At 50.2% G+C, this 15,071-nt stretch overlaps 2 protein-coding genes across 3 annotated transcripts; one reads left to right on the top strand and one right to left on the bottom strand.

Annotated features, from left to right (window-relative positions):
• The first annotated feature begins 1,503 nt into the window (after positions 1 to 1,503).
• LOC110297735 (cytochrome c oxidase subunit 7A1, mitochondrial) lies at positions 1,504 to 3,170 on the top strand. The gene is made up of 4 exons (XM_021166684.2): positions 1,504 to 1,590; positions 2,376 to 2,462; positions 2,566 to 2,650; positions 3,048 to 3,170. Exons 1-4 carry the CDS (start codon positions 1,576 to 1,578, stop codon positions 3,101 to 3,103), a joined length of 243 nt encoding a protein of 80 aa, XP_021022343.1. The 5' UTR covers positions 1,504 to 1,575; the 3' UTR covers positions 3,104 to 3,170.
• Positions 3,171 to 4,062: 892 nt separating this feature from the next.
• On the bottom strand, positions 4,063 to 11,852 carry Capns1 (calpain small subunit 1). Of its 2 annotated transcripts, XM_021166644.2 has the most exons (11): positions 11,710 to 11,852; positions 10,588 to 10,811; positions 9,589 to 9,622; positions 9,227 to 9,316; positions 9,044 to 9,101; positions 8,886 to 8,950; positions 7,383 to 7,451; positions 7,203 to 7,281; positions 6,935 to 7,051; positions 4,800 to 4,858; positions 4,063 to 4,662 (listed from the first exon to the last, which is right to left on the bottom strand). In XM_021166644.2, exons 2-11 carry the CDS (start codon positions 10,794 to 10,796, stop codon positions 4,636 to 4,638), a joined length of 807 nt encoding a protein of 268 aa, XP_021022303.1. In that variant the 5' UTR covers positions 10,797 to 10,811; positions 11,710 to 11,852; the 3' UTR covers positions 4,063 to 4,635. The 2 variants fall into 2 exon arrangements, with proteins under 2 accessions (XP_021022303.1, XP_021022304.2); XM_021166645.2 differs by lacking the exons at positions 10,588 to 10,811; positions 11,710 to 11,852 and adding an exon at positions 9,752 to 9,792.
• Between the last annotated feature and the right edge of the window lie 3,219 nt (positions 11,853 to 15,071).

The following is a 15,071-nucleotide window of genomic DNA, read 5'->3' on the forward strand; positions in this document are numbered from 1 at the left end:
CCAGAAGAGGGCGCCAGACCTTGTTATGATGGTTGTTTCCAATGTGGTTGCTGGGATTTGAACTCAGGACCTTTGGAAGAGCAGTCAGTGCTCCTAACCGCTAAGCCATCTCTCCAGCCCGCCTTTGTTTTTCTTAACTATGCTAACTGGATTATGCGGTGAGCTCACTTTATTGCCTCAGTATACCTCTAATTAAACAGACAAAAAGGCTAAAAATTAAAAGCAAAATGACCCACTCACTAGCAGTCAGACCTGGTGATTTATCAGGGTCCATCTACAATTAAGCCTAACTCCTAAGCCCCACCCAAATGGCCAGTCTCAAAGAGAGAGAAAAAAATAATGGCCTGCCATCTTCACCTCTGTTTAGGTTGGATCCCAAAGAAAAGATCTAGGGCTGGGCAGTGGTGGTGCAGGCCTTTAATCCCAGCATTTGGGAGGCAGAGACAGAGGCAGGCAGATTTCTGAGTTCGAGGCCAGCTTGGTCTACGGAGTGAGTTCCAGGACAGCCAGGACAATACAGAGACACCCTGTCTCAAAAAAAAAAAAAAAAAAAAAAAAAAAAAAAAAAAAAAAAAAAAAAAAAAAAAAAAAAAAAAAAAGATCTAGGAAGCTTAATTTCAGCTAAAATCAAAAAACCAATTCAAACACCCCATATTTTTTCTCTAAGGGAACAACTCTTTCTCCCTCTGCTCTTTCCATCTCCCCCATCCCCTTCCCTACCCCTACCTCCCTACCCTCCTCTCCTCCATCTGTTCACTATCTATTCTTTTTTATTTTGTTATGTGCATCGGTGTTTTGCCTGAATGTATGTGTCTGTGAGGATGTTGGATCCCCTGGAACTGCAGTTACAAACATAGGTAAACAGCCATGTAGGTGCTAGGAACTGAACCAGAGTCCTCTGGACTAGCAGTCAGTGCTCTTAAGCGGCAAGCCACCTCTCCTGCCCTCCACTGTCAGTCCTTAAACTGTTTTGTTTTGTTTTTTTGCGACAGGGAAGTGCCTGTAGCAAGGCTGGAACTCACCGTGTAGACCACTGTAGACCAGTGAGCCTCAGAAGTCCAGGAATTAAAGGTATGAGTCACCACGGCCCGCCTCTCTCTCTCTCTCTCTCTCTCTCTCTCTCTCTCATTTCTTAAATCAGTTCTGGCCTGGTAAATATCTTTATCTGTATCGGGGTGACTCCTTTTTTCCTCAAGAACACTGGGGAAGATCCTGACTTGGCCCTCAGGAAACAAATATGGAAACTAAGGCTCCAAGGTGCGGCGATGACTCATTCTGAAGACAGACGGCTTTATCTCTGCCCTCACTGGCTCCCAGATATCAGCAGGGTAACCCTAGATAACAGCCAGGGAGTGGCAAGTCCCTGGAGCCACTGTCATTGGGGTCAACCCAAATGCGGAAACTGATGACTGACAAGTTGGAACACTTTCTCTCTGACCCTATTGGACAAATCTAATTTGGCCACGCCCCACCAGTCTGGGAGTCAGTAGGCGTGGTTTGGGATTCCCTTAGGGTAAAGTGCTGCACGTCCTTGGGCGAAGAGGGGAGGTGACTCGGAGCTGCTGAGGACGCAAAATGAGGGCCCTACGGGTGAGGCCCCACCACGGGCTGTGGAGGGGTGGAGGGGAACCCCACAACCCAGATGCCTAACCTAAACATGCCAGGATCCGGAGTCTTAGAACAGGTGCACCCTTCAGACTGGGACTTCCTCCCTGGCAGCCTGAGCATGGTCCTTAACATGGTCCAGAACCCTGGGTTTAAGCCTCCGTTTACCCGAGTCCCCCTTAACATCCCAGGGGGCCCTAAAACCAACTCTCATGGAACTTCCAAGCCAGTCCTGACATCCCTGGAACCTGATTAATCCAACCCTCTCCCTCAAACCCCATAGCACCCATTTCACATTCTCGGCACTGGAGTCTCTCACAGCCTGCAGAGTTCCAAGTTGTAGCCTCTAGACACCAATTCCCCATCCCCACTTCTTTGTTTGTTTTGACACAGGGTCTCCCGTAGCCCAGGCTGGTCTCTAACTTGCTATGCAGCTGAATGTCCTTGACCTCCGGCCTCCACCTCCCAATTGTAATAACTTATGTGACACCTCCTCTCATTTTCTAAATGCTTACCAAGTAGCCCAGGCTGGCCCCGAACTCCTGCTTTCCTCTTGAATGCTGGGATAATAGGCTTCCACCAATGTCTTGACAAGCGCCCCCACCCCCAACCCCCACCCCTGCTCTCACTAGTAACTATCTTGCCTTAAGATATCTTACCTAGTTCTTCACCAGAAATGTCCCCACATCTCAAAGCTCTCCCTTCCTGCGGGATCCACATGAGGGCAGATTTCCAGGTGCTCCCGACAGACCCATCTCCTATCCCTCCAGGTCTCCCAGGCTCTGGTCCGGTCTTTTAGCTCATCTACCAGAAGCCACTTAGAGAACCGTGTGGCAGAGAAGCAGAAGCTCTTCCAGGTAGGCGGGACAGAGTCTCTGGACCTAATGAGGGGTGGGGGTCGCTGGGCAGGAGGAGGTCTGTGCAGGAGTCAGCAACCCTGTTCTCACCCCTCCAACTCAGGCCGACAATGACCTCCCAGTACACTTGAAAGGCGGGGGAATGGACAACGTCCTGTACAGACTGACCATGACGCTGACGCTGGGGGGTAAGTGCAGGGCCACTGGCTTGCTCTGGTCATAAGAATAGCCAGGGTCGTAGGGCAGTGGTGGCCCATGCCTTTAATCCCAGCACTTGGGAGGCAGAAGCAGGAAAATTTCTGAGTTTGAGGACAGCCTGGTCTACAGAGTGAGTTCCAGGACAGCCAGAGCTACACAGAGAAACCCTGTCTCGAAAACAAAACAAACAAAAATAATAATAATAGCCAGGGTTTGGGTCGAGGTGGGGATTCCCCATGAGGAATCTGGTTTGGGAGGAAGATAACAGCCAAATAAGAGCTGTGATCCATTGGGAGCTGGGGGAACCTAAGGAGAGGCCTTTAGAAGCCTTTCAAGAGGTCAAGAGGGAATTAGGGTCTTATTTGATATCCAACTCCTTCTTCCTAGGCACTGCCTACTGCTTATACTGCTTGGGCTGGGCCTCCTTCCCCCACAAGAAGTGACACCAGGAAGCTTGGAGGACTTGGACAAACATCAATAAATATGATAATCTCTTGAGATCCCAACCCAGCTCCAGCCTGTGTGTCTCTGTCCTAATCCACCTTCCCACAATCTGGGAGTGTCTACGCAGTGGAAAGCAAGTTACCAAAGATCTTGGTCCCTGATGCTGGACCAGCACTGTGCCTAGGACAACCTGCTTTATGGATGCCTGTTGGGGGCGGGGTGGAGGACCTCAAGTGGTGATGGGAATGGGGAGCAGGGGAATTATAACCTGGAACGGAATCCCCTCCCATTGCAGAGGTCCAAAGGAGTAGGGGGAAGAGGAGGGGCTAGTTCCAGGGCAGCCAGGGCTATATTTCAGACATACCCTGTGGCAAAAAGGAGGACTGTTGACAGTGACCTATGAACCGAGGGAGGACAAAGGTTGGTGCCAAGACTGAAGCTGGCTGGGGATAGAGCTGAGTGGAAGAGCATAGAACCCAGCAGCAAATGAAAGTGTTTGTGTGTGTGTGTGTGTGTGTGTGTGAGAGAGAGAGAGTGTTGGTGTGTGAGCATGTGTGAGTGTGGTGTATGAGTGTGTGTATGTGGGGGTTGTATATCTGTGAGGGTCTATGGTGTGTGTGTGTGTGTGTATGGTGAGTCTGAATGTGAGAAAGAGAATGTGTGTGGTGTGTGTTTGTAGGTGAGAGTATGTATGTGTGAGTGTGTAGTGTTGAGGGTGTATATGAGAGTGTATTGGTATGTGTGTGTGATGTAAGTGTGGGGGGAGTATATGGTGTTTGAGTGTATGTGTGAGAAAGTGTAGTGTATGTGTGTGTGTGTATTTTGCTGCTATTGCAGAGGATCAGGGTTCAGTTCCCAGCACCCGAGTGGTGACTCATGATCCCTCATACCTCCAGTCCCAGAGGGTGGCACACACATACACACGTTCTACACATACACATTAAAGAAAATAACCAAGTTACTGTACAGAGCTCATGTTCCCTCCTGCCTGGACTCAGCACTCAGAGTCCGAAGGAAGCAGCAAGTGGAGAGAGTTTATTTTCTCCTGGGCCTGACAGCTGTGCAGGGGGAGCACAGAGCAGGCGTAGGCACTAGGGTGTGTGGACCTGCCATGGCCTGGAGTTCATTTGGCTGCCTGGGAGGTAACTATGTGAGTGTGTAACAGGGTGTGTAGGGACAGGCGTGATCCTCCCAGAACTAAGACAGGGCCCTTGGGACATGGAAGCAGCAGGAGTGCTAGGCTTGGCACACAGACAGGATGAAGGTAACGGAGGGCGTGGATTGGGTGTGCTGGGGTGGGGTGACCCTTCAGTAGAGCAAGCTAGCTTGTCTCAGAGCCAGGAGTAACTCAGGGTGAGGCAAGGTGTGGCAGGTTGAGCTCTGGCTGCTGACTGGGAAGCTGGGTACCAAAACAGGGAGATGAAAGGTCTCTGGGTAGCAGGACATGACCATGAAAATGCGGCTGCAGTCAGGATCAGGGTTCAAGGTGGCTCCATAGTGAGCTGTGAGGGGGCAGGTCTGCCACTCCCATTCAGGAATACATGGTCAGCTGCAGCCACTGGAAGAGGAGAGAAAGCACAGATGAGCAAAGGAACCCTGGAGAACCAGACTCGTCACCCAAGGCCTGCTGGGCAAACAGGATGGTAGGGGCTGGACCTCACAGCTGAGCACCACCCCCAAGAGAAGCCGGCTCACCTCCTGGATGTTCACTTGGATCTGTCCGGTGCCATTTTTGTCAAGAGATTTGAAAGCGCCTGCAGGGAGAAAGGAAGGGCTTGGATGCTTCTAGAACGATAATATAGTTATTTCCCTCTTGTTGTTGTTTTATTCTGCTTTGTTTTTAGATAGGGTCTCATTAAATACCCTTTGGTTGACCTCAAAATTATGGAGAGCTCCCTGCTTCTGCCTCCAGAGTGCTGGGATCAAAGGCATGGCCACCCTGACTGGCTATAGCATGCTGATGTTGTTGTTGATGGAAGTTAGCGCTTGCTCCACAAAACTTGGAAGGCACGTGGTGGTGATACACACTTGTAATCCCAGCACTAGGTGAGTTATGGTAGGAAGATCTTGAGTTCACTATTACCCTCAGGTACATGTGGGAGTTCAAGGCTAGTCAGGTTACATGAGACTCTATTAATAATATTAGGAGGAGGAGGAAGAGGAGGAGGAAGAGGAGGAAGCTAAATCAATAAAATGTCTAATCCTGTGAGCATGTGGCATTTTTAAATGAGGCACAGAATTCAGTATTATAACACGGTAAGAGAGTATATACCCATGATTCTTGAGACATGGGGTTCAATCCCTGACGTCTCAATAAGTAAACACGCAAAGTGATGATGTTGCAGACCACACGACAAGGCAGGACAGAAAACAGACTGGAACCCAGGCCCATCCTTCCTGACGCCTATGCTACAACCTCCCAGCTGTAACCCAAAGCAGGCCCCTAAAAGGGGGTAACTTGCCAATCTTGGCCTTAGCGTCTAGCGTGGTCCCCACTCCTGCCCTGGAACTTGAATCCATGACTTCTGTCCACAACCAAACCAAGCCAGCGTTGCCCACACAACATCTGTTCCTTCCTGTACCAAGGCTGAGTCACCACCTTCAGGTGGCCACATACGGTGTCCTTGGTGCCACTGGTGCCCTGGCTACCACAGGTGAGAGGACCTTTCTCCTTAAACTTGTTATCCTCCTGCCTCTATCTCCTGCTTTTCTGGATTACAGGTCTGTCGTATTCAGGTTAAAGAGTGCCTGGTCACAAACCCAGGGCTTCACGTATGTGAGGCAAGCCCTCTCCCAACTAAGCTAGATGCTAGCCCTTTTTGTTTTGTTTTGTTTTGTTTTGTTTTGTTTTGTTTTTTTGTTTTTCAAGACAGGGTTTCTCAGGCTGTCCTGGAACTCACTTTGTAGACCAGGCTGGCCTCGAACTCAGAAATCCACCTGCCTCTGCCTCCCAAGTGCTGGGATTAAAGGCATGCGCCACCACGCCCAGTGATGCGCCACCACGCCCTTTTAACTAAGTAACTAATGAACTAATCTTGGTCTGAGATATCGTCAATGATGACCTTGAACAACCGATCATCCTGTGGCCTCAGCTTTTCTAAGTGCTGGGGTCACAGGTGTGCACCACCACACCTAACGTCTGTTTTCACTCTTCCCGTGGCTGCCAGATCAAAGGAGCTTTGTAAACCATGGCTGACTCTGCCCCTTCCTTGCCTAGAAACTGCCATCTTGGCTCTACAATGCCCACGATTATCCGAGCGCTGCCCCTGAACTTGGTATCCACAGCACTGCACAGCACACCACTGACCATCACTCCTGTATTTTCTCATTGCTCAATTAAGTTCTCAGGCAGTCACAGAATCAAATTCTGACTTTCCATCTTCCTGGTTGAGTAGCAGCTAGGAGCAAGTGCTTGGCTTTCCCGAGTGTTGGGTTCCACCCTAGCAGGAGGACAATAGTTCCCATTTTGGAGGTAGTCTTACATCAATCCTAAAAGCTCTCACCTCAGAGTCAAAAGTTCAAGGTCACTCTCAGCCACAAATCAAGTCTCAAATCAACCTGAACTACATGAAAACTTGTCTCAAGAAACCAGGCAAGATGGAGCTGGAGAGATGGCTCAGAGGTTAAGAGCACCTACTGCTCTTACAGAGGATCCTGGGGTTCAATTCCCAGTATCCACATGGCCATACAAGAATCTCAGCCATACAAGTCTCAGCTGTCCCTGCCTGGGGAGCCCAGCATTGTTCACATTAAGGTCAGACCTTGAGGAGCCCTTGGCCAATGAAGGTTAGCAAATCCCCACCCTCTCAGAGATCTAGAGTGACACTCACGGAACATGGCATCCAGCCTGACCAAGCAGCTGATGAAGTTATCGAAATCCATGTTCCCGCTCTCATCTGCGTAGCGCCGGATGATCATGCTGTAGAGATGCTCATTCAGGTGGAATCCTGGGAAAACAAAACAAAACAAAACAAACAAAACAAACAAAAAATGGTTTGGTCTCAGGGCCACAGCACACAGGCCTTCTCAATCCCCAGTACAGTGACGGTGTGACTTTGCTCACCCCATTCCCTGCCCATCATCGCCCTGCCAGCGCACCTGCTGCCTCAAAGGCCCCTGGGAGTTCATGGCTACCGATGGTCCCTGATCGATCAGTATCAAAGCGTTTGTATATAGCCTAAGGATAGAGAAGACAACAGTCAGACCAAGCATCATGGAGCATGGGGTCCCCATGGCTTGGGGAATCAGAGCCTGAGAGTTTCAGCGGCTACCACTTACCTGCCACTTTTTAATGTTGTTCCAGAGGTATTTGAACTCCTCAAAGCCCAGCTTGCCTGTGGTGTCGCTCTAACAAGAGGTTGTTAAGAACCAAGTGACAAAATGCAATGTGTGTGTGTGTGTATGTATGTGTGTGGATGCCAAAATGCTAACTTTTCTTTCTTCCATTCTCTCTCTCTTTTCTTTTCTTTTTTCTTTTTTCTTTTGGTCTTTTCACGACAAAGTTTCGCTATGCAGCTCTGGCTTTCCTGGAACTTGCTCTATAGACCAGGCTGGTCTCCAACTCAGAGATTCACCTGCCTCTGCCTCCTAAGTCCTGGGATTAACCCTAATGCTTACTTTAAAAAATAAAATAAGGGTCTGGAGAGATGGCTCAGGGGTTAAGAGCACTGTCTCTTCCAGAGGTCCCAAGTTCAATTCCCAGCAACCACATGGTGGCTCATAACCATCTATAATGAGATCTGGTGGCCTCTACTGACCTACAGGCATACATGCAGGCAGAACACTGTATACATCATAAATACATCTTTAAAAAAATAAAATAAAATAAGCTTAGAAGGCTAGATAGTCAGGAGTGCTTAATCTTCTTGCAAAGGACTTGGGTTTGGTTCCTACAATTCAAAACATGCAGCCCACAACCACCTGGAATTCCATCTCCAGGGGATCCAACGTCCTCAGGCCTCTGAGAACACGTGCACGCATATGCAGACACACACACATGCACGTGAGTAAAAGTAAAATAAGCCAAGCGGGCATGGTAGCACATGCTTATAACTCTAGCACTTGAGAGGAAGATCAGGAGTTTGGCTTTGGCTGCACACTGACTTCAAGGCCAGCCTAGGCCTCTTGAGACCCATCTCAAGAATCCAAAAATACTGTACAATGAAATAACTAGTAATCGGATGGTGGTGGCTCACTCCTTTAATCCTAACTTGGGAGGCAGAGGTGCGCAGATCTCTGAGTTCGAGGCCAGCCAGGTCTATAGAGTAAATTCCAGGCCGGGCAAGGCAGAGAAACCCTGTCTCAAAAATCAGTCAATCAGTTGATCAATCAGTCAGTCAATCAATATTGCTTAAAAGTAAATGGAGAAATAAATGAAGCTTAGATTCTCAAACCAAAACTCCCAAGTCCAAATTCCTATCCTGCAATGTATTCTCTAAACGACTGTTTCTGCTATCCAAGCCTCAAGTAGCCCCAAGACTAGCTTTCAAGATCAGATATTCATGTCAGGTGAATTCTGGGCGGTTTGGCCAGAGACAAAACCACTGTGTCTCTCTGAGCCTGTTCCCTTTCCTATTACATCGTCTTTATCTAGCAAGGTATCTGTAAAGGTTGGATCCACTAATCTAGGTAAAGTTCCAGCTGTAGCAGCTGATATTATTTATGGTCACGGAGGTAAGTCTGTGTCCTCAAGTATGAAGGCTTCACCTTGGCTGTCCTCAACATACTCCCAGAAGACCCTCTTCACCCAAGGCATTCTCCAGGCTGGCCCCAAAAGGATACATCCATGACCGCCACCATGCTCCGACAAGTGTCAATGCCAAAACCATCAGTTTTCAGATCCGGGTCTGAGGGGGGAACAGGTTGAAGGTCAGAGGTCAGAGACCATCCCAGCCCATATGCCTCTAAACCTTCACCACGCTCTGACCCTGGTCACTCACGTCGGGTCACGACCTTGTTGAGGATATTCATGAGTTCTGTGGCGCTGACCTCCATGTCCTGACGGCAGAAGGTAAGTACAGTTCAAGGGAGATGGAAAGGGTCTGGCGACCATAAACCGGGATGGGAACTTCCGGGTTGTCACAGTCAAGTGACTGAGTCAAGGGGTCAGGCAGGATACTTACGTCTCCAGCCAGCTGGACAAAAAGTTTCCTGAACTGACGGACCTCCTCACTCTCGTTGGCCTCAATATTAGAGTAATGACTACGTGGGGGCTGCAGAGAGAAGCGATCTCAGAACAGAGATGGAGAAACAAGTGTCCCATGGAAAAGTGAGAGAGGACTGGGCAGTCTGAGGGCCAGGGAACCTGAATTAAGTGTAGCAAGTAGGCGTGGCTGAGACCCAGGGTTTAGCTTAGGGGCCCTCAAAAAGGACATTATTAATGGCAGGGGGGTTCCTAAGGAAGGAAGGGGAGTCTTATTCATAGTAATGGGGAAGATGATGCGGGCAACAGGCTTGAGGAGGAAGGGTCTCTAGATCTGCTTACCGGAGGCTCCGGATTGTACTGCGCAGCAGCCTCGCTGAGGGGAGATAAGGGGGCTGAGTTAGCGCCTCCAACGGGCGGCAGAACGGTCAGTCAACCCCTGAAACTCCAGCCCTCCTCTTCCTTAAGGGGTCCCTCCTCCCCTCGTCTACCTCATCATCCTCACCTGGTCCAATCAAGAGAATGGTCTGACCCCTCCTTTCCCTCCATCGGGCCAACCCCTCCCACCTCCCAAGGGCCCACCCCACGGAAGAATCCTTTCCTTGCCCAGGAACACCCACCAATCACAATGTCAGAAGCATCTTAGCCCCAATCAAAATCTTGAAAACCTTAACAAACTTAGCAGGGCCCGCCCCTTGAAGAACTCACTTCACAAGGGGGTCTGTCTGCACCAGCTTTCCTAGGCCTCATCTTCCTTGGGCTCAGTTGTCCAGAGTCTTACTCCATCGCTCCTTTTGCAGATTATCTAACTTCCTAAAGTCTACCTCTCCCGCCCCCCATCAGCCCCTACTCTTCCCAGGGATCACTGCTTGGATCACCAACGATATAGGTGCGGGCCACCTCCTCTAACCCCAGCAAAGGATTTTTACCCACTAAACCAATCAGCTCCCGACCCCTCACAACCCTCTCTGGACCATTTCTTCTTTGGGGACTCTGATCTCTCCTAAAACAGCAAGCTCCACCTAGGTCAAATCTTAAGCCATGGACACCCCCTTAGATCCACTGGCTGCGCCCCCAGTGAAGGCTGGATACAGTCCTATAGAATTGTACCTTCCCCAAACACAGAAGCGCCCCTATCCCCAAGAAACTGCATCCTATTTGTTGACCCACAGAAGCAGGTTTACTAAGCCTGTTACTAAAAAGGGACACCAGCCTCGTTAGAATCCCCTTAGGGCCAGTTTTCCAGTCTGGATCAGCCCAGCCTAATTAGAATTCTCAAGTCGGACTCTAAGTGAGTCTCTTATTATTTGGCCCACCCCGCCCCTTCAGGCCCCGCCTTACCTGATGGCGCTAATGACTCCGCCCAGGATGCGCATGGCAGTTCCACCGCCTCCGCCACCTCCTCCCAGTCCCATGCCTCCACCGCCGCCACCACCGCCGCCAGCAGCTCCGCTGATCAGGCCTCCGAGCACATTCCCCAGGCCCCCGCCCAGACCCCCGCCTCCCCCACCGCCACCGCCGCCCTTCAAGAACGAATTCACCAAGAACATGATCGCAGCTGAGTCCTGTAAAGTAAAAGGGGTGGGTCAGGTAGTGGCCTTGCCAGGAGCCCAGCCCTTCCCGCAAAAAAAAAAAAAAAAAAAAAGCAGCAAGCATTTCCGGCAACTAGATTGGGGACGAAACTGAGGCCTCGAGATGGGGACAGAGCCTCAAGCTAGGGGTCTGGACAGGTGATAGGAGGTGTGAAACCTCCTAGGGTCTAGAAAGTACCCTGGTCCAGGCTTGACTGCAAATATAGGCATAAGGACAGGGGTATAGCTGGGCGTGCGTGGTAACGCTCTACTGTAATCCCAGAAATTGGGAGGCTGAGGCTGGAGGATCAGTTCAAGACCAGCCTCCACTACAGCGCCTGCCTGCTTTACCCTGTCTTGAGGCAGCGGGAAAACGGGATTCTCGTGTATAGAGACCCTAAGTTGTGTAAAACCGGACATGTCTCAGATCCAGGCCTTCCAAAATTAAGCTCAGGGTAGGGGTGACCCAGGGCTGACCAGGAAGTTCCTAATGTGGATTAAGACATTCAGGTACTCTCGACAGAGGGACCACACTGTCACTACGGGATCTGTGGGCTCCGGCCAAAAATTATGGCTGTGCGCCCGGAGGATCCTGGATAACGGAGTTCTTCCCACTGCAAATGGGAACCACGACCTCGGATTGTGGTTCTAGACGCCCAAAATAATTTCCGGATATCTCTCTGATCTTTGAGCTTATATTTTTTGGTCGTCAGATCCGGGATGGTAAGGAGTGTTCTGGAGGGGCTGACAGGCCCGATGGTTCGAATCTGAGAACACCGGTCCTAGGAATCCCCAAGGGCCACGACTTTAGGGTCTCGCCAGATCTGAGGACTGCGGATCCCGGATCTACGGGGTGCAGGGGTGCTGGACTGGAGTGCCCCGTCTCACTTACGGATCCGGCGGTCCGCGGTCTTGCTCGCCTGCTGCCGGGCCTCTACTGTGTCCGGTTCGGGAGGGCGGGGCCGGTGACTCAGGCAGCTACACTGGGTTAGACCCTGCCGCCACCCAGCCGCCGTCTGAGCGGTCCTAGAGCCTCCATTTCAGACTGCGCCTGCGCGGGAGGGTTATGGTTGCACGTCTCTGCTTAGCTCATCCGTCCCCGTACACACGGCTGGAAATTCAACGCTGTCCAGATTTAATAGCTTTGAGTACGAATAAATTATTCTAACGCCCAGGTACTGGAGCCTCCAGGAACTAGATACAGGGTACCCGGTCACCGTTGCAGTAAATAGTTGCAAAAAAGGACTTCAGTTGTCATTCATTCATTCATTCATTGTGCACTTTGAGACAGAGGTTTGTTAAACATCCTCTAAATGATGATCTAAAACCCTAGCTAACCTCGAACTTGAAGCAATCCTCCTGTGTCTGATTCCCAAATGCTAGGAATCTACATCTTAAGTTTACCATCAGTTTGTGCCTCTCACCCAGGTCGCTGTTTGGCTTCTAGTCTGGCTGTCTGGCCGCTCCCTAGGAACTATATAAACCTCGGTTTGAGTCTTTATTGCTCATCCCTAACAGTGACCCGGTGTCTCTGACTAATGACCTCCTCATGTGTAAGGCGGGAACATAGCCAGGTGTGATGACACATACCTGTAAAACCAGCACTGGGAGGTGAGGACAGGCGGCCATTCTTTTTTTTTTTTTCCGAGACAGGGTTTCTCTGTGTAGCCCTGGCTGTCCTGGAACTCACTTTGTAGACCAGGCTGGCCTCGAACTCAGAGATCCGCCTGCCTCTGCCTCCCGAGTGCTGGGATTAAAGGCGTGCGCCACCACGCCCGGCCAGGCGGCCATTCTTAGTACATATCAAGTTTGTGACCAGCTTGGGCTACATGAGACCCTAGAGGACACTAAGGTAAGCCCCTATCAGAATTAAGTGATAAATACATAGTAAATGGCAGCTCTTCTGTTAGTCCCTATGTCGCCATGTTGTTCCCTCAGCTGAGCTCACCTGGTTCCCTTAGCTCGTTTACTCTTGCTCATCCTTAAACAACATCGACAAATACCTGCCGGTCCCTCAGAACTCTGCACTTACTAAGTTGTGTGTCCTCGAAGCAAGCCTGTGGGATAGATTTGCTATTGTCCCCATTCTATGTATAAGTAAACTGAGGTTAAACAACCAGTCTGCCTTACCTGTTCAAAGAATCTCCGATAACTTAATATGATAATCAGTCAAATAAGATCTCAGCAGACAAGACCGTAATTGCACTAACGCCACCTAAGGGCTTGCTGGGACCAGGCCAGGTAATCATTGCTCAAGCCTCTGTGTGTGTGTGTGTGTGTGTGTGTGTGTGTGAAGCAAGATTTAACCTGATCGAAACCGGAAACTCTAAAAGGCGGGAGCACAGAGGGTGGCGACCCAGGCCTAAGCTTTAGCGGATAAATCATTTGGTGATGACTAATGTGGATTCCCTCTCTGCCACACCCTTCCCTGCCACACTGAGCAGTCTGACCTCAGGCTCAACTCGCTGGCATAAGCCCTGTCCTCTGCCTACAAATACTCCTGTGTTTGCCTGGCATAAGCCCTGTCCTCTGCCTACAAATACTCCTGTGTTTGGATTTGACTGTCTGTGTCCTCCACTTTGGACCGGAGCTCAGGCGTCTCTCATTTGGGAAGACCTCTTTGTCCTCACATCCACCCAAGGCTTGAAGAGGCTGCCAGCTTCATGCCCTCAGACCAACAGTAAACGTGATGACACATGCCCAGGCCCCAGAAGACTCAGGCAGGCGAGCTATACCACAGGGCCTTATCTCAAAACGATTTAAATATATATATATATATATATTTTTTTTTTTTTTTTTTTTTTTGGTTTTTTGAGACAGGGTTTCTCTGTGTAGCCCTGGCTGTCCTGGCACTCACTTTGTAGACCAGGCTGGCCTCNAGACAGGGTTTCTCTGTGTAGCCCTGGCTGTCCTGGCACTCACTTTGTAGACCAGGCTGGCCTCGAACTCAGAAATCCACCTGCCTCTGCCTCCCGGATTTAAAAATATTTAAGGGAGCCTATTGTGGTGGCACTTGTCTTTGATCCCAGCACTCAGGGGGCAGAGGCAGGGAGAGCTCTGAGGCCAGCCTGGTCTACACAGTGAGTTCCAGAGGACAGACTGGGCTACATGGTGAGGCCCTGTCTCAAACAAACAAAGGAAGATTCATGGGACTTTTGCTTGGGGACAGCTCAGGGGTTAAGAGTCCTGACTGTTGCTCCAGAGGACCCGGGTTCAGTCCTGAGCACCCGCATCAGGCAGCTCCCAAGTGTCTGAAGTCCAGGTCTAGGCGATCTGGCTCCCTCTTCTGGATCCCTCTTCTGGCTCCCTCTTCTGGATCCCTCTTCTGGATCCCTCTTCTGGATCCCTCTTCTGGCTCTGAAGGCGCTGGCACAAATGTACAAAGTCATGCATGCAAGCAAAACACACATACAAACAAAAATAAAAATAAAACCCATTTTTCACCATACTCACTACCCAGTGTGGTCATATTGCCCTCTAATTCTGTCTCCCCGAGTCCCAGTTGCCGGCATCTGTGAGCTCTAGGTATCGTCCCTCTGTCCATTCAACTTGTGCCTGCCATCTGGTACCTCCCTGAAGTACTTTTCAGTGATTCTGTGCCCCGTGTGTGTATATTTTGTGAGGTGGTATCATATAGCTCAGGCTAGCCTCAATCTCACTGTTTAACAGAGAATGAACGGTTTGAACTGATCTTCCTGCCTCCACCCTACAAGTTCTTGGGGTTACAGGAGTGTGTCTGGTCCCACGTGTCTTACGTATCATCTCCAGGTCGCCAGCCCCCAAATCCCTATCTTCAACCTGGACAAGGTCCAGGACTCATGGCTTCTCTGTCTTGCTTTTGCTTCCTGTATGTCTGTGTCTACCATGTGTGTTCTGAGATTCAAACCTAGATCCTCTGCTGGAGCAGCAAGTGCTCTAACCACTGTGCCTTCTCACCAGCTACTTGCTGCTGTTTGCTTGATTGCTTGCTTGCCTTTGAGACAAGCAAGGTCTTTCTGTGTGCCTGAGGCTGGTGTTGAATCCTGGCAATCCTGTTTAGCCTCCCTGATGGATGCTCTCATTGCATTACAATCACACTTCACTGGGCCCAACTGTCTGCCTCCACTATGCCCCATTGTTCCACTCTGTCAGCAAATCTAACTGGCTCCTCCTGCAGACTCTCAATGCTACCTCCCTCCCTGCTCACCCCCATCTCCCATTCCCTCACCTCACCTTCACCCCACCCCTACCCTACCAGTCTTTTTTTTTTTTTTT

Source organism: Mus caroli, chromosome 7 (assembly GCF_900094665.2).
Source record: "Mus caroli chromosome 7, CAROLI_EIJ_v1.1, whole genome shotgun sequence".
In the NCBI taxonomy this organism is placed as follows: Eukaryota; Metazoa; Chordata; class Mammalia; order Rodentia; family Muridae; genus Mus; species Mus caroli.

Excerpts from the sequence above, each read along its gene's own strand:
- Capns1 (XM_021166644.2), bottom strand. The coding sequence starts at position 10,796 with ATGTTCTTGGTGAATTCGTTCTTGAAGGGCGGCGGTGGCGGTGGGGGA. Across the intron at positions 9,102-9,226 it reads TTGTCCAGCTGGCTGGAGAC|GACATGGAGGTCAGCGCCAC; the intron begins GTAAGTATCCTG and ends TTCTGCCGTCAG. Across the intron at positions 7,452-8,885 it reads GCATGGTGGCGGTCATGGAT|AGCGACACCACAGGCAAGCT; the intron begins GTATCCTTTTGG and ends ACCTCTTGTTAG.
- LOC110297735 (XM_021166684.2), top strand. Across the intron at positions 2,463-2,565 it reads AGAAGCAGAAGCTCTTCCAG|GCCGACAATGACCTCCCAGT; the intron begins GTAGGCGGGACA and ends CCTCCAACTCAG. Across the intron at positions 2,651-3,047 it reads CATGACGCTGACGCTGGGGG|GCACTGCCTACTGCTTATAC; the intron begins GTAAGTGCAGGG and ends CCTTCTTCCTAG.